The 18,913-nt window shown below is 38.3% G+C and overlaps 1 protein-coding gene across 1 annotated transcript in view; it reads right to left on the reverse strand.

Annotated features, from left to right (window-relative positions):
* Nucleotides 1-6,598: 6,598 nt before the first annotated feature.
* LOC119655568 (SLIT-ROBO Rho GTPase-activating protein 1-like) overlaps nt 6,599-18,913 on the reverse strand; it is a 134,661-nt gene continuing 122,346 nt past the window's right edge. Inside the window, 3 exon segments of the mRNA XM_038061499.1 lie at nt 6,599-7,328; nt 7,330-7,701; nt 12,408-12,980. Coding sequence (XP_037917427.1) covers nt 7,074-7,328; nt 7,330-7,701; nt 12,408-12,980 — 1,200 coding nt within the window. The 3' untranslated portion in view covers nt 6,599-7,073.

Consider the following 18,913-nt stretch of genomic DNA (forward strand, 5'->3'; position numbering starts at 1 on the left):
TGACTATTTCGTCCTAAACAGTCCAGCCATAAATACAACCTCTGAATGAAAAATATAAACTTTTTGTTACCATTTATGGTGACGCTGTTCGAGAGTGTCCATTAAACTATTTTCGAGAAAGCAAATTGCAGGGAATAGTTGAGTAGATGGATTGATCGAACTGTCAAAAGAGTGCTATAATCGGTTAGTGTGTAAAGCAGTAGAGAGGCGTCGTCGATGGTATGGTGTCGTAATTCGCGCTAACGAGAATTCATTTACCAAAATTAGTCTCAACATCAAAGTCGATGGGAAACGACCAAATGGCCGTCCGAAACAACGATGGTCTGATACGCTGGATGTTGATTTGAAAGCCTTGCGACTGCATCCAAATTAAGCGTTCGACAGAGCAAAAGGGGCGCAACCAATCAAGATGAGTCGACCCCGCTTCTGAATGGAACAAAAATTGAAGAAAAAGAAGGTGATATTCGTTGATTTCAGTTCGGTCACACGATAAATTACTACAAAGTAGTCATACCTATTCCTAATCAAATTCCTTTATGACAACATGGCATCTCTATTCACTTTGAACAAATTTCGACCTATAGCTGCATATGCGAGAGCTAATCCTGGGGAGAGTCTTAAACCTGAAGTTTGTAACCATGTTAAAACGAAACAAGTCAAAAAACGAAAGCTCGACACTTCAGACATGAAAGGTTTTGTGGATTTCTTGTGTAAGTACATTGGAATGCAGAACTATTCCATTTGTACGTAGTCCATAATATATATACATTTAGCATGTCAAACTACTCACTTTGATATTTAATATTTTGGTTGCAGTAGACAACTTTGACTTACTATAACTTTGTCAGTAATAGGACGATTTTGACTCAACTTAGGGATATCATGGTTCATATTAGAGCATATATTACTATTACAATTTATATCTCCAGGAAAAACTTAAGAGGGACTTCTAGGCAGTTTCCAAAAAACATCGGAAATCGATGTAGAGGGTATTTTGAGGCATGGTTACCGTATAGATGCAGCTTTATGATCTTTTTCACATTTTTTGGTTCAGTAGTTTCTGAGGACGGGTTCGTGAAAGAAATGGTCACCTTATAGCCCCGACGATCCCTACTTTTCCAACAACGGCTTCGAAAACTATTAATTGAGGCCTTTCATTTAATATAACGCATGACTATATTTGAAAAAAAAATGTTGCGACTCCCTTTTGCATCTAGGGGGACCTCCTCCCTCTCAAATGATATATCAGAAAGCAGAAGGGCTCGACAAAATTCAAAGACTTTGCATAGAAATGTAACATCCTAGAAAACAACCATTGTCACTTTGATGGCCAAACCCGGAGAAAACAAATCTAATTCTTCAAGCTGCAATCCAATAAACTTAATATAGACAATAGAAGATTATTTGAGAAAATCCTGGCATAAAAAGTTTGTTAACACAATAAAACCAACAAACCAGTCCCGAATTTTCAGTTTGGATTTCGACAGCCACTAGCTTCAGAGAGAGAGAGAGTAGTTCACGATATCCGAACAGTTTTTCAGGAAAAGAAATCAGTGGGAATAGTCACCTTCGATATTGATTATGCATTCAGTTCTTTTCTTCCACTCTTATTCTTTCCAGACCCATGACGATCTTCGGAGTTTATGTCAACCGAACGGCACATTACGCCACGCCTCATTGTCGCCTGAGGAAAAAGAGCCAACAAATTTTCCCTCCTCTATCGCGGCGTACACCACATACACAAGCTTTCTTCTTCAGAATTGTTTACGGCATTGCCCGCTTTCAGAAGGGACTGAAGTGTCTAGAAGGAAGTCGAAGAAGCAGCTATAAGAAATAGCACAAAAATTCTGAATAAGAAAATGTAAACATCGACAAACAAGTCCATATGATACATCAACCTTAAATAGTCAGCTACTGACTGCCTCATACAAACAAACTTACGAAGAACCTGAGGAACTCCAGCAATTGGCGAGAGTTCTGTAAAGAAAATCCTTGTTCTTCAGAATAGAGCAGGATATAGAGGATAAACAACAACAACAACAGGTGACTTCAGAGAAGGCAGAGGGTGTTCAAATATCTAATCGTAGAATAGTTTCAAGAATTGAACTCTCCTCTACGCATCAAAGAACGGAAAGGATCAAATAAAAATAGTATACCTAAATTAAGCACTCTTCAGAAGTCAACCTGATTATATCTGACCTCAGTGAACCTTTGAGAATGAGCTCTTTCCAATACGGTTCGATAGAGAACTGAACAAAGTACCAACTGAAACAACGGCACAACAATTCATCCTCACTATACAGCAATAAATATTCAAAATTAGAAACAGAGCATCTAAATATCTATTGTCCAGAAGGAGGGGCAAAAGGAGATCACAACGCGATATCCAAGCTACCAGAATAATGACAGATGCTAATCGCTATTCAAAACGACAACTTAACTTATTGCACTGGGACATGCCAGCCTAATGGGTAGCAAACCCCCACGAAATCACTCACTTAATCAACTTTGTTGGGTTGACAAAATTAACAGGTGTGAACCAAAAATCCGCATACAAGGCGGAGAAAGGAGGAAAATACATAATAGCAAATATGTAGCCTCCAACGTACAACATATCCAAATAGTTAATTTGGATTGATGTTGGGGTTTAAAAATACACTCAAAGTTTTCCCTGCTTGTTCCCAGAATGTTCGTTTTCCCCGACTCCAGCGAGAATTTCAACGATAGAAGCTGAATATTCTGGGTCTTGGCAAAATAAGCTTGTAGAACTCTGGGGAGTACTCTTCTTCCTCTTGCGGCAATGTGCTGAGTGGATTGTTGTTAGGAGATTCCGATCCAGGTTAAAAGTCATCAGAATTGTCCAGTGCTATGCACAAACGGAAGCTTCCAATATAATGGTGAAGGATACTTTCAGTTAGTAATTACGCGCAGTTCAGCAGATGGTTCCAAAAGGTGATATTGTGGCCGTGATGGGTGATTTGAATGCCAAGATAGACTGATTAGATATGCCATGGAGAAGCAGAGACTTGGAGGTTTGTGGATTTCCACCGCCTCGTCATTGGTGGCACATTATTCAAGGATAGAACTTACCATAAGGTAATTTGGATTTCAATTGACCGACAGCGTACGAGCAATCAGATTGACCAGATTCGAAAGTTAAACATAGGGAATTCAGTCAAGCGAGCGGAAGCTGCCACAGATAGTAACGATTTCAAAACTGTATACCGCATCATCAATGAACTTGCAAGTGATTGCAATTCTTTTGATGGTCCTGGGAGAAACATTAACGGTCGATTCCATATCCATGATGGTGAACAGCTGAAGAGGCAAAAGGAGCACTTTACCAAGATTCTTAAAGATATGACATCCGGGAAAGTTCCGCCTCTTGTGGATGAAATGCCTGGCCACCGCAACATACCGAGTATGAATCGCTATTCCAAACAGAAGAAAAATCATCTCGACTATTAATACACTCAACCGAAATAAAACCGCTGGGCCTAGCAGTTTTCCAGCAGAGGTATTTATCACTGCTTCTACAGTTTTTGCAGATCTTGTACTTCCACTGATATGAAAATCTTAAGAATCCGAAACCTTTTCCAGAGAGTGAAAGATGGGGATGATCGTTAAGATTCCAAAGAAGGGTACCCGCTCTGATTATGCGAATTAATAGATTATCTGCGCGCTCCCTGCCGGCGAGAAAATAATAGCTAAAATAATCCAGGAACGCATCAAGCTTTCCGCTCTTGAAACGTCTGTATTGACAACAGTCTGTGGAGTTTAGATCTTCACTTCATCTGCTCTTCGTCGATTTCGAGATGGGAACGTCAACAGGGAATGTATTTGTATTGCTTCAATCTGATGGCGCAACATGTCATAAATATTATGTCTTCTTGTGCTGCCTTATCCGGAGGAAGTGGAGGACTTCAGTGAACTATGTCATCTTTCCTCAAACAAGCGAGCATAGAAGGCGTTCATCAATTTATATATCTGGGAGGCATTGTTTTTACCGACGGTAGCACTGAACTTGATGTCGCTAGACGTATTAAGACTGCTAAAAGCATACTAACTGCTTTGTCTAAAATCTGGAAATGCAGTTAACTCAACTCCAAGATGAGACTGTTCTCTGCTACTGTTCTTTCTGGATTACTATATGGGAGTAGCATACGGAAAGTGACCACCACTGCTAGTCGAAAACTCTAGCTCTTCGGCAACACTTGTTTGCATTGGCCTGATATTGCTGCGACACACGGGTCAATTACTCGTGGATGAGTTGATGAACGAAAGTGGCAATGGATAGGTCACTCATTAAGGAGGAGTGACAATTGCATTGCATTCTCGGGGAATTCGCAGGTGCACTTGGCGCAGAATAGTAGAGGGGTGCAAGCTTCTCGGAAAGTCCTGAGGGGAGTTAAGGTGCATTTCAGCGAACTGTGAATATGGCGCGTATGTGTAATTGACGTACTAAGGGGTGAGTGCCACCCATATGTATATGATGTGAAGTGGTACGGAAATTAGAAGAGGGGATAGAACAACACGATAACGATCCAGAGGACAAAGGGAAATCTAAACTCTACTCAAAACTAGCAGCCAGAAAAAAACCACGGGAGGGAAAGCGATGCGATAATAACCCCCGCTATTAAGCGAAATGTTCACGACAAACGTAGAGAGGAAAAAAGGGATAAACAAAGTATCAAAGAGGACATGGATACGATGCGATACGATGGTTGACGTGCTGAAAGAAAATGACAAGAATTGATACTACAACAAACCAACAATTTCCAAACTTAGAATTCACAGTTCACAAGAAGATTACAATACAGAACAATTACATTTAACTCAGAATCTGCGAAAAGTCAATGAACACCCAACGCATTATCTTTAGGACATCAAATCACACATTTTAACAAAAAATGACAGGTTACAGGTCAATGATCCAAAGACTGTGTGTCATGTGTTTTCAACAATGGTGCCAATTCTCCTTTTTGTCACTTCTAAGCTCTTAAGGCTTTGTACTCAGTGAGGTCGTCCTCCAGGAGAAGGATTTCGCTTTTCACAGTTTTTCAATGGGCAAAAACTGCATCCCACGACCACTCAAAGAGATCTCCGGCTGTAGAGTGAAAGAGCTGCTATCCTTCGACAAGCGGGCTCTGAGCCAACTCTGGCCACAGTAGTCATGGTCTTGCGAGTATGTCGCATCCAAATGACACATCACAGTGTTAATTGGATTCACTACCCCTATAACCGGGGACAATAATTTTTTTGAAACCATATTGTATATAGCCAAACTTTTAGAACTTCCCTACTTCATCTTTGTAAAGTATAAAAAGCGGATGAAAAGTAAATATACGACCCAAAACACTAGTGTTCAATAGTACTGAATGTGAAGCGATTCAAATGGCGGATATTCTTCATATTATCTAATACTTTATATCAAGAGTGCTGATATAGGTCTCTACCATATACATACATACCTTTAAATGAATTGAATTGCTAATTTCCTTGGTGCTGTAGCGTTACTCTATACATGTTCTTATGGGGATGGCGACCAATGGGTTGAAAAAATGAGTCAAGTAACTGCCAAAAAACTTGGAATTTGCAATCGAAAAATTCCTTTTAATATTATAGGAACACTTTCTAAGTAAGTGTCATTGAAACACCACGAAAGTTAAAGCAATATCTTCAAAATAAAAGCTTAAGATAAAAATACTAAAAAGAAATTGGGCTCTCAATGCAATATTCAATATTTGATCTGGGTTTAATATGTCGTTATAACCACGCCAAAAAGTCGTATGTGTTGTTAAGCTGATGTTAACCTAAATCCCTCTTCGCGGTGGTCTTATCAATATGCCAAAGAAGGATGACTCTAACACTGAGTCCTTCTATTTTCCCAATAGCGAATTTGCAAATACGTGGATTCGGCGTGGTGATAACGATGTGGTGAATTATATTATGTCTATTACAGCCTGAATGAAGTAGCACTGAATATAACTTTTTAATGCATTAGTCTTTATCTAAATATGGATTTTGGGCCGCAACTAATATCGTTCTTCTTTTCCTTGAAAATCCATTAACAAAACCTATTTATGTAGATTGAAAAGTTTCCCTTTAAAAGATCATATTTCAATAGATTGAGATTTCAAAAATTTGGCATCTTGTTATAAAATATCTACGAAATTCAAAATGTTTTATTTCTTCAAATTTATCTCTTCAGATGGATGGGCCCCAAAAATGTTTCTATTTTCCATTTATGCAATTTGCCTTTCATTGGAAACAGTTATACTGCAGTCTGATGCGTTCTCAGTCCTCACTTTTATATAGTTTCTTCAAGTACATTTGTATAAAAATATTATTTCTGCTTTAATTATCTTCCAATATTTATGTTTATCATGCGTTCTTATGAAAATTAAAATGTGTGTGTCCTTCCGACTCTTCTTCCCCAAATTATTTCACAAAGCATGAAAGTAACATTTGCAAAGTATTATAGGATGTTGCATGATAATGGGCAGCACCTTGTTCGGGTCTTAGGTTTTCAAACTAACAAATAACTTTCAAAATCATGCAGACTAGGAACGGAAAACGTTAGTGTAGACGAAAAATGTAGTTTTCAAAAAATCAAGTTGTTTATTGTACGCTTACTTATAGTTTACAATGATAAAAATTAGAACACCAGTACTTAATTAATCAATATGTAACTTATGTAGTTGAATAGTGTTAGAATCGAAAAAATAAATCACGTTTTGGTTACAATTCTAGGGTACGATAGTTTCATACAATTCGATTTGATATACAAATAGTTTCACAAGCAGATCTGATTCGTTTTGGTGCAAAATGCAATACGTCTTTTCCCCAGTCTTTCTTATCCAGGACTAATGCCATTTTTAAGCTCGCGAAACTCCTTTGCAATTGATTAAAATTGAATTGCTTTTCTCGCCGTAATAATGAATAATAAAATGAGTAATCCTCACTGGAAGCAACTATATCAATCTAAATTCGAATGAATCTAAAAACACATATAGGTACTAAATTCAAGTTTAAAAATATCGATCTATCTGAGAACGATTTCTGTCTTAAGATTAATCTTGTGAACTACTGCTGCTGCTCGTTCCCCCACCACGCCGTTGCATTTCTGGGGTGGTTGGCGGTCGGACGAAAGGTTTCTTAAGGATTTGTGGTTTGACACGAACTTGCGGCTTGAACGAAGTCAGTTGTGGCGTTTGATCGAGAATTTTAATGGAACTTGCACCACCTGCAGTGGTTGTTTGCGTGTTTGTTGTCACCGTCATTTCCGGTTGACTCAGACAGCCTCCTGTTAATTTCAAATCAGCAAACTTGCGTTACGAATTTTTGTGTGTTTCGTGCTGGAATTGGACTTTTATGGCACTCCTTGGATGTTGTACCGGCGACAGCGCTTGTCGTAAGATGATCTTTTGCAAGATCTTCTTCGATGTGAAGCACTTCCTCCAGTACTGATCGTTTATCTTCGAATTTTCCATCTTTCGATGCGTCACGTGTTACAGTTGTGGTCGGAATTTCTTGTGGTTTCACTTCGGCTTTCGGTTTTTCGACAGTCTTCGTATCGAGTTTAACTTCTTTTTTATCTGGAAACGTTTCCGTTGATGAAAATCTTTCATTTTTCTTTAGAGTGCATTGGTTTTGAGATGCAAAACGTTCGGCGGATGTCAATTCCTCTGAAGTTATTACCTGTGGAAAAATCAAGGTGTGAAATTTATTGAAGAGATATAAGGATTTAAAAAAAAGTCAAAAGCTTAAGGATCTATTCGGAACCTAGTATTGCACAAGTATGTAGTAGTATTATTTATATGATAACGATGCCTACCTTAAAATATGAATTCTGTAAAGCGCCCGAATATAACATTCGTTTCCGCTCTGGTGTGATAACTACTATACCAAGGCGAGCGCTGAAGCGCTACCGATGGCACATAATCCTGGTCGAAGCTGCTATGCCCCTTTAAGGGGTGAATGAGAACCATAAACAGTGGCAGACATAAAAATGTTAGCTATTAGTCTAACTGCATTTGAATGGTTGGGGGTTTGGGGGGTTTCTGCTGCCTGATATTTTTTCTGAGTATGGACTGAAGTCTTGTGATTAGAATTAAATCAGTTCACTTTAGGTTTTACAACTACTTTGACAGTAGTGATGTGTTAAGTGGCAAAATGCCACGTTGTAGAAAAAATGACTGAAAGTTATAAGATAAAAATTCTTATACTACCATCGGAAAATTTAAGTTTATGTGGCACTGGTAGCAGAGTTGAGTTTAGTAGACCTATAATGAGTCAATTTTTTAAACGATTGTCGGGATGCTATTGAAACTATTGAGGAAAACAGGGGTCCCGAAGAGTGTGAAAAATCATCACACATGAAGATCGTTCGGTAAAGAGAATGTGTTTAAGAAATCGGCCCCAAATGGCGGAGTGCGTTAAAAGAGTGTTTGTGGAAGAAGATGGAATAGAATCGAGTAAACAGACATCAACAACGGTCTACAACAAGGGGATGCCCTATCAAGCGTCCACTTTAATCTGGCCCTCGAGAAAGTGATCCGTGATGCTGAGGTAAATGCGAGAGGTACGATCCTCTTTAAGTCCACCCTACTACTGGCCTATGTTGACGATATCGACATCATGGGAAGAACCACCCAAGACGTACAAACTGCCATCATCCAGATCAAGCAGGCGGCGCGAGATCTTGGGCTGCACATCAATGAAGGCAAGACAAACTATATGGTGGCAACGTCAGCACCAAAAACCAACCAAGCAACAATATCAAACCGCACTGGTCAAACGGGAAGAATAAAGATAGGAGACGACAACTTTGAAACCGTCGATAATTTCTCCTATCTAGGGTCGAAAATCACAACCGATAACAGCTATGATGATGAAATCCGCGCACGGTTGTTGTCAGCCAACAGAGCCTATTTCAGCTTACAAAAACTGTTCCGATCGAAACGTCTCACCATAGGGTCAAAGCTCTTACTGTCCAAGACTATGATCTTGCCAGTCCTCATGTATTCCTCGGAAACTTGGGTTCTTAGCAAGAAAAATTGCGAACTCTTGGCCGCGTTCGAGAGAAGAATCCTCCGAAGAATTTTTGGCCCCCTACATGAGGATGGACGATTCCGTAGCTTACACAATGACGAAATCTATGAGCGATATTATGACCGTCCGATTGTGGATAAAATCCGGCTCAATAGGTTACGGTGGGCGGGTCACTTAATCCGTATGGATGAGGATGATCCCACCCGAAAAGGCTATAAGGGCAAAATCTATGGTAGAAAAAGAAGACGAAGCAGACCGTGCCTAAGATGGAGCGATGGCGTAGGCCAGGACGCCAGACAGCTTTTAGGAATATCGTATTGGTGGACCTCGGCGCAAAACCGGGATGTCTGAAGTTCCTTATTAAGGCAGGCCTAGACCGGATATCGGTTGTTGCGCCGGATTTCGTCGTTATGTAGGCTACGGAATCGTCCATCCTCATATAGGGGGCCAAAAATTCTTCGGAGGTTTCTTCTCTCGAACGCGGCCAAGAGTTCGCAATTTTTCTTGCTAAGAACCCAAGTCGCCCAGGAATACATGAGGACTGGCAAGATCATAGTCTTGTACAGTAAGAGTTTTGACCCTACGGTGAGACGTTTCGACCGGAACAGGTTTTGTAGGCTCTGTTGGCTGACAACAACCGTGTGCGGATTTCATCATCGTAGCTGTTATCGGTTGTGATTTTCGACCCTAGATAGGAGAAATTGTCAACGGTCTCAGAGTTGTGTTCTCCTATCTCCCTCACTTATCCTAAACAATTAACTTTTAATATTAATTATTAGGAATAGGTATAAATACATTTTTCTCTCATAACCCACTGATGAAGGTAGCAAGTTGCTACTAGAATGTACATTTGGGACAATAAATTACTCACGGACTTAAAAGGAATAATCTTGGTTTTTATAAAAAAACAGTCGGCGCAAATAAGCCGGCTCCACTTAATATGGTTAATTTTTTTTTTTTGCTCATAAATTATTAGATACTCAAAAGCAATTGAAATTAAATCTAACGTTTATTTTGCTTTCGGCAGATGAAGAAATCGACATTTCTATGCTAAACTGATTGCCTTGATATGACCTCTCCCTATCGAGAACCTTTGTTAGTACAATAATGATAAAAGACGAACGATGTAATACAATTAGACCACGCCTTTCGCAGAATTTCATCAACTCTATGACTGATAGAGCTCAAGCGCCCATAAAAAGTAAAGGAACCCGCAGAAAATATTGAAGAATAACTCCGCCGTAGCCGGACCCAAGCCCGGTTTTGAAAGGAGAAGAAATGAGTAACTTCGTGAGAAATATAAAAAAAACTCACTATTCGGCATTCAAAAATAAAATTTATTTCTTTTTCATTATAAACTAAGCCGAAAAAACCGAAGGAGTAACTTCAGTCCGAATGGCGTTAGGCCACCTCAGCGTCTCAGGGGGCAGGTGAGGAAAATACATGTAGTATGTAGTCTTGCACCTATGGGGGTTGTGGCGCTGCAGCTGACACTGTCGTAAATTCAGTTAAAACCTGGTAACGACCGCCTGCAGAGCAGGAGGGCATCGAGACGTAGCAAGCCTTCTATGTATTGATGAACAGCGGAAATTGCAGAGCTCCGGAGAAGGCATGTACCATAATGACAAAGTATAAACCAACCAAAAAGAGACTCGGCAACGCAATAAACAAAAACAAAGCTTGCTGCTGGAGACGAGGTAACCCGAAGCCCTGCTCACATTGCACTATTCCCCGCGCACGGAATGATGACGGCAGCGCGGAGAGCACTGAGAAATGCCCACTTTTCTCTATAAAAGTGTTGGAAGACGCAGTCCTCTCTGTGATGCAGTCGGTTGCGATGGTAATGCGAAAGTCATTCCAGATGTGTCCACAATACTACATACGGTTGAAAAAGAAGTCGACCGGAGAAATTTCCACCACCACCACTACGGAAGTTATTTATCTTGTCCCTAAAAAGGACATGGTGCAGAATCCCGCAGACACAAAAGCGACTACTTGCTTATCAACCCTCTACAAATTCATAATGTTCGTTATTAGTTGAAGGCGTAATGCGCACCTCGAGAACAACATTCTGTACGAAGATCAGAAAGGCTGCCGAGTTGGCTCAAGGGGTTGGAAACAGCAACTCATTATCGACTCGGTAGATGTAGGACAGGCAACTATAATACAAACAAATCTCTTTAGTTGCTATATCGATTACGCCGAGGCTTTTGATAGCGTCACCTATTGATCCCAAACTAATAAAGTTTTTGGCGACAGTCATGGAAGGGTGGCACCTTAACCGTGCATTCATCTGAGGGTACCAACACCTCAGAGCCTATACATACCGATAGGCATTTTCGAGAGGGATTCAGCCCTTCGATATATTAATAGCACTGGAATGAAATCAGTTCATAGACTAACTTGTTTACATCTATGAAAAAACAACGGATGTGAGGGACATTGATATTGGAAGAACTGAATCGTGTTCTGGTAATGCCTTCTGATTCTCAGATCCCCATACATCTGTCTGGTAAAAGATATAAAGTTATCCCAAAACGTCGAGAAAACTGTGACAAACCAGAAGAATGCGTGGCGGAATGTATTGAGATCTTCTTCACTGATGGCTCAAAAATAGAAAATTGTTCTGCAGTAGTAGTTGGGATAAAAACGAAAAGTGTTCCTTAAACAATATACAACGACATTTCAGCCTGAAGTGTATGCTATCTAAAGACGAAAACCCGCGTGATTGACGAGTGATTGAGGGACAAGCGCATCGCATTTGCAATGATAGTCAAGTTGCATTCAGGGCGTTGAATAGTCCATTAAACAACCCAAGCAATCGTCCAAACTCAATACAGACATGCTGCAAAGTTTGTCTTGTCGAAAAACAGGAATATTTGCAAAGATATTGTTAGTATTTTGGCGCGATAATTCACTAGCTGGGCATATTGTTCAGAATACCGTGTCCATCGTGTAACGGGGGAACTGCATTGTTTAGGCATTTAATTGTGTTCAAATAACTCCTGGGCAGCGAACAAATCAATCAAAGCCGAATCATAGAAGAGTGTTAGAAGACTTCTTGAATTTGACCAAGATTGCCGCCACGATAGGACCGTCGAAAGAAACTAAACCCTGAATAATAGTCCACTGATGATCTATAGTTCTCTTAGTTGGACAAATCAACTTTTAGAATTATGTGAGAAATTGGTTTTGGTCAAAATATTTCAAAAGTTGGTAAATAATAACATAATAACACCACATGAGGGATAAATGTGCAAGTTATAGGATTTCAAAGTACATTTTTTGAACGTTTAAAAATAATTGAAAGGAATTTGAATATTCTTGTATAAAATAAAATAATAATTCCTTACCTCAGTGTCCAAAGAGTCTCGAGAACTTCGCAATGCATCTTCTTTATTCATTGATAACGGCAAATCCATGACTAAATCCGGTGCAACCCGTTTACGTTCTAAAATCCTCGATTGTGTCGAACTTTGCTGTTGTGTGCTGAACTCTGCACGTTTCTCCCACAACTCACGATTCTGTTGGAATAAATTTAAGTTGGCACCAATTCTATTCTCTGATAAGCTGAAACTCTTCGAATGATATTTCCTCGATGGTGATGTTACATTATCAGCAGATGTTTGCTCGCTTCCACTACCGCCACTATCGCGGAAAAGGTCTCCATCTGAGTGGCGATTAATATCTGCTGAATGATTGCCTCCTCCACTATCTTCAGACATAACAGTCTTAATAGTTTCAGATCGACGATTGTTAGCAGCATCTATTTTAAGAGTTCCGCTCGGTTCATTTCCACGAAGGACAACTCCGTCGTATTCATCGAAATGCATGGCAGATTTAGAAGGGCCGGGTGAAGGTCCTGATGATGGTTGGATGTGTTTGGTCGGTTCAGCATAAATGGGTTCCGAAGGTTGTTTCTTTTGCTACAGAGAGAAAACAATTGTTGAAAGTTAGATAGTCCTTAGTGGGAATAGTTTTCTTCATTAATAGTTAGAAATAGAACATAAAATAATGAAATTCCCAGAAGTTGTAATTATATACACAAGTTTTTCTGAGAGCAGAAGAAATATTCCTAGTAATGAACATAACGATGACGTACTAGGAAAAATGAAAGCAGGAATTCTAGTGAAAGGGATTATTCTATAAAAAATGCTAGTCGAGCTAACAAAAGTATAGTGACTGTTTACGGAAAGCAATGCGAATATTAAGTCCGAAATTCGACCGTCAATCAAATGAAGCATTAAGCTTAGAGAAGGTTGACATGAGAATTTAATTTTGATTATCGCCAGTTCTCAACTCTTCCACCAGAAAGTAGAAATTTGGTAATAACTATATTAGTTTGACAAATTTCAGAAAATAATTTTTAAGCCAATACGTTTCCAGTCTTGAATGTACGTATACCCAATTATTAGGTTTAAAAAATATCCTAATGTGTATGTAATGTGTTGCAAAAACTTCTATTAACTAAAAATGTATTAAACCTAGTAAACCATATTTCTACCAAAATAAAAAAGACAACTACAAACCAAAAGAACTGCATCCAATCACTATATTAAAAATATTATTAGTCGTTAATAGAGCCAAAAAATGTTAGGGCTGTGAAAAAGTTAGTAACAGGAAAAAAACATGTCCGATTGAAATTTGAGAGGTTGATTTTTGACAAAAAGACAACAAGCCATAACACATACAACATAAACACTTTCTCACCTTTTTTGATAGGTAAATCAATTAGAACTTCGAAAAACACATTTTTTGACTCTATGTAGGTAATTTAGTTTCATTTACTATGAAACTCCAACACTTTGCACTTGTACATATTCCTGCATATTTTTTACACTTAAAACGTTAAAAATATCCAAAACGAATTAGAAATCTAGAAAAAAACTTGAAACCAACGATGTGTGGATTTCACTTAAATCAGTTTACTCAGTACACTACCGCTTTCGAATTTATATCCTATTCATCTAAGTACTATTCACTACATGATCTGTTATTTCGTTAAACAATTTCAACTACCTAAAAACATATGGACGGAAGGAGGCTGAAACCAAATCTATATGGATGCGATGTTTTCGATTATAATATATAAATGTTCCAACATTAAGAAGAGGGAACGGTAGGTGTTAGAAAAATACGGGAAAGTGAATAAGAAACTAACATATGTGAATTTTAGCTAAATACAGGCTAAAACACGACTTTGGAGAAGCCGAAATAACAATAAGTTTGCTGCTATCTAGCGAAATTATGATGAAATTCGTTGAAATTCAACACCATCCAAAGCCCAACGTAATTGCTAAACCTCACATAGCGACAATTAAACGTAAGTTTGTACTACGTTTTTGAAATATAACATCAACCGTAAATACAATAGTTGCAATACAACAGGAATAGAAATTCGGAGAAATTTTGGGAATATAACGTTGACGGCCATCAAATTTTCGCTGACTTCAAACATGTATACAACGGTGTCGATCGCGGTGTACTGTAGAGAATATTGAATTTGAAGTTTCAGCCAAAGTGCTCAAGTGAAGACACAAAACCAATTAACATGGTATTTTGGCACAGGCTCCAGATAAAAGCAAGACGGTATTATTTTACTTCGCTTTGGAGTATAACCGAAAGATCCCAGTTGATCTAAATGACATGCTACTGTACCCATCATCCCACAAAGTAGCTGAAAATGGATGCTATAAATATCCTGGTACGACCGAAAGGAATGCAAAGGAGACCCTGGTGAAACAATCAGATAAAACACGACACTAAACCATTACTTCAAACAAGTTGACAGTTTTGTGTACTTAGGCATAAAGGAAAACAACCAAATAAACGAAATGAACAGGTGGATTATGTTTACCAATAAAACATTTTACCTCTTCCTGGCTGGACAGACTAAAACTCACTGAGAAAGAGGACAACTGGTCCTCGAAATATTGCTATATGGGAAATAAAAATCTCTTCCAGCAGTCTGGGAAAAATTAGTCTTTTTCGGACAAAATAACATAAACAACAGTAAAATTTTACCGCATGCCGCTAATTTTCATTTAGGAAGGTAAAGTTCACAATATATAAAACCTTGATTCAATCTGCCCTGTGTTACAACAGAGAGACGTGGACGATTAACCAGGCCGGAAAGCAAAAAAATATTGCTTTTGAACATCGAGTTCCCAGCACAATATTAAGCCAGCGAGTGTAGTTGCCATCCATATTAAGATCCAGTGGGTAGGCCATGTACAGCGCATGGACGTCAGAACGATTTCCAGGCGCCTCCTCAAAGAAAAGGAAGATAACCCCCACCAGGAAAACACCAAAACGGGTGGACAGACTCAATGAACGATACAAGTTGCATGCTGTTCGGTTTCCGAATTCGAGAACGCGACCATTTGATCGAGAAGAATGGAGACAAAGACATCATGAGGACAGACATCGGACTGTAGCGCGATAAAAAAAGAAGGGGAAATTCGAAGACGATATAAAGTTCCGGAAGGACAATAAATTATGACGCAAACGAGAAAAATGACATCCACTAGACAAAATTAAACGATTGACAAATACACCTTAGAAAATGTAGACAACTTAATATACTTAGGTGTACAATTGACGGAAAATGGAAATAAAATGAAAACGAAATTAAACGAAAACGAAATTAAGCTGCATACACAGGAAAGCAACGCTCCGGGTATACAAAACTATGCTATGATACGGATGTCAATAATGTACCCTAACACAAACTTCCAAAAAACTGGTCAATACCTTCGAGAGGAGGTTTCTCCGGAGAATAGTAGGAACTAAAATTGCAAGAGACCAATCAGATACAATCATGAGTTATACCAAATACTTGATGACCGTGGAGTCTCCAAATTAATAAAACATCGGAATTTGAGATGAGCTGGCCACGATCAACGTATGGACGAAACTCGAATACCTAAAAAGGTATTCGAAAGGAGAGCAGAAGGAGGAAGACCGGTAGAAAAACCACGAAAGCGCTGAGCAGCTTCTGTTAACGAAGACTGCCCAGCACCCCTTGGATTTCGAAATAAGAGGACGCGATCGATGAATATCGTCGTGTCTTCATTACAGGTTAGGTTATGGGACCCGCCCCAGTTTCATTCGAATTATAACTAAAATTCAAAATATAGTACTTTTGTCTTTTGTTGTGGAAGCCAGAAAATGAGTACCAACATCTTGTGCCAAAGCTGACAGGATGAGAGTCCTTCTATGATCGATCGATCGCACTGAAAAACTTATTCATTTTGGAAAATCCAAATAAGTATTCAAATGAAGAAAGAACCGAGACAGCTGCAGCGGCAGATGTAAATGCACGGGCTATGTTGATTCTAACAGTTGATTCATTATTATTACACAAAGGAAACAAAAACCATGAAGGAATTGTGGACCAAACTGCGTTTTTTTTGTTCTCCAATTAAGGAGAATTACTTTGCTTCCTAATTTAATTTCTATAAAGCTAGAGATTTTTGAAAATATGACGAATTATGTGACACCACAAATGATAATTTTAATTAATTTAAAATTTAAGCAGCACAGGTTACGTTAATTCATTGTTCCTGACCGAATTACCACAGCGATTTACGTCCACGATCTTGGCTTAATATCATTCCGGAATTTAATTTATTGCCGATTGCTAAATATGGAATCAGCCGACGCAGGCGAAGCGGGTAATAACTCAGCATTAGTAGCTTTAACCTTAGCCTTAAGTAAAAAAAATCCAGTAAAGGTGGCAGCAGAAGTAAGCATAACGGGTAAACGTAATAGCTTGCTATGCATGCTTGTTGTAGAGAAACTGATCATTATCGTAATCAGCCATCTTATCAGTCCTCTTATAAATGAGAAACCAACATTATCTGTTTTGAACATAATAAGAGCGTAATTAGAAACAAATCAGGCAAATTGATTGTCAAGTCAAAATTAATTGATGGCATTGCTAAAAGAGACTTAAAACACAAAAGTGTTTATTAACTGAAGTTAACAGTAAATGGTAAGTAAGTTAACAACAGTAAATGGTAAGTAACATGACATAGACGACTTGGTCATATAAACGGCAATAACATGAATAATGATAATAATGAAATGTCATGGATTACGGGATGGATTACACTATCCTGACATGTTTACAATAAGCAAAATAAGCTGTGAAATATGTTGTGGAGGATAATAATCGAGGTCGCCATTCGCTACAGAATATTGAACAACAGATATCTACAGATTTTTCATTGAAATGTTTACGGCCTCATGGAGAGCAAGTCACTAGGTGATGTTATTTTTACTAATTTACTTTTTGAAAACAGATTTAAGTCGATAGAGAAAACTTTCAGAGCAAACAAATCAAAATCTTAGGAACAGACAATGATTGAGTACTGCAGTGAAAATTTTGAGGATTTCTTGAAAAGAAAGAACATCATACATAAAAAAACAGACATATATATCGAAATTGAAAAGAGTGGTCGAACAAAACTTACTTTTTGAAACTAAGATGGAAAGAAGTTGTGGGTAAAAGGTGCCAATACAGCTATTTGTTTGAAAAGTAGATCTACAGCTTCTGAAAGGACTCTATACGAAGTATGGGCCGAAAGTAAACCAAACTTGCAACTTATATGCATATCAGGTATTGCTATGATAGTACATATACTAAAGGAGAAAAGAACTGAACGGGACAGAAACTCAAAGATACATATAATAGTTGCTTTTTGTGATAACATCAAGGGAATTTATCGTCAAGCAGACAGCAGGAAAGACCGTCAGCGTTTTTGTAGAAAACAAAAATTCTGTGAGGGAATGGGCAAAGGAATCTAAATTGAAATTAGAACCCCTTCATCAGTCAAGTTCAAGCGAGGCAAAAAATTAGGATGCCAGAGACGATAATTTGACGGAAGGCACGAATATGCAACAAAAAGAAACCAGAAATATCTTCAGTGTAGGAGAAAACCCACAAACGGGGGATACATCAGACGTGCCATAGATGTGCTATAAGGAAAAAAGAACGGAGGAGGAAATCTTCAAAATACGGATTTGCTAATATGTAAGCTACGTCCATAACATATGCAGAGGCTATCAGCCTCGTCCATAAGAGATAACAGTGGTGACAAACGACGATGTAGGAGCTAGATACAATCACCTGCAGACAATCAAATATGGGAGATTCTTAAAGCTCCATACAATGCAAACTTAGCATATTACAAATGGATTTTAAGAATAAAAATCGGTTGTGACAAAAAAAAATAAGGTATCGTGTCAAGTTAAAGGTTTTATGCAGTTCGGTGTGGACTATTAAGACATTTTTCATCGGTTATAAGACATTCAACTAGACGCAAATATGCACATTATCCATTTAATTGTCACAACAGACTTTTTCAATGTTGATTAGAAAAAAATTAATTTTATCTATTTCCCAGGAGGTTTTCTTGTTAAAGATTCTAGTAAAATATTTAAATTAAAAAAGGCTGCGTATAGCTTAAAACTCTCTTCAATAGTTTGATATCAAAAGGTACAGAAAACATTGTACATTTTAGGGCTTCATTACGAGCACCGTGTCTCTATTAAAAATCATAGCAAAATTAAGAAAACGATTATAGAGATTTATATTGACGATTTCATAATATTTTCGAATAGTAAGTTGGAAAGCGATTCTTTGATAGAAGCTTTGATTCAACGATGAAAATGAAAATGAAAAATCTGAATCAAGTCAAGCAATAAAATGAGAATTAATATGTTAAATAAAAACTCAAATATAATCACAGTGAATCAGGGGCATTATATCGAGCAATTACCAGAGACATTTGATATGCCTGATTGTAATATAAGTTGACACTCCTAAGAAATGTGAGTTAATTATTGTGAAGGT

This window comes from Hermetia illucens, chromosome 4 (assembly GCF_905115235.1).
Source record: "Hermetia illucens chromosome 4, iHerIll2.2.curated.20191125, whole genome shotgun sequence".
Lineage (NCBI taxonomy): Eukaryota > Metazoa > Arthropoda > Insecta > Diptera > Stratiomyidae > Hermetia > Hermetia illucens.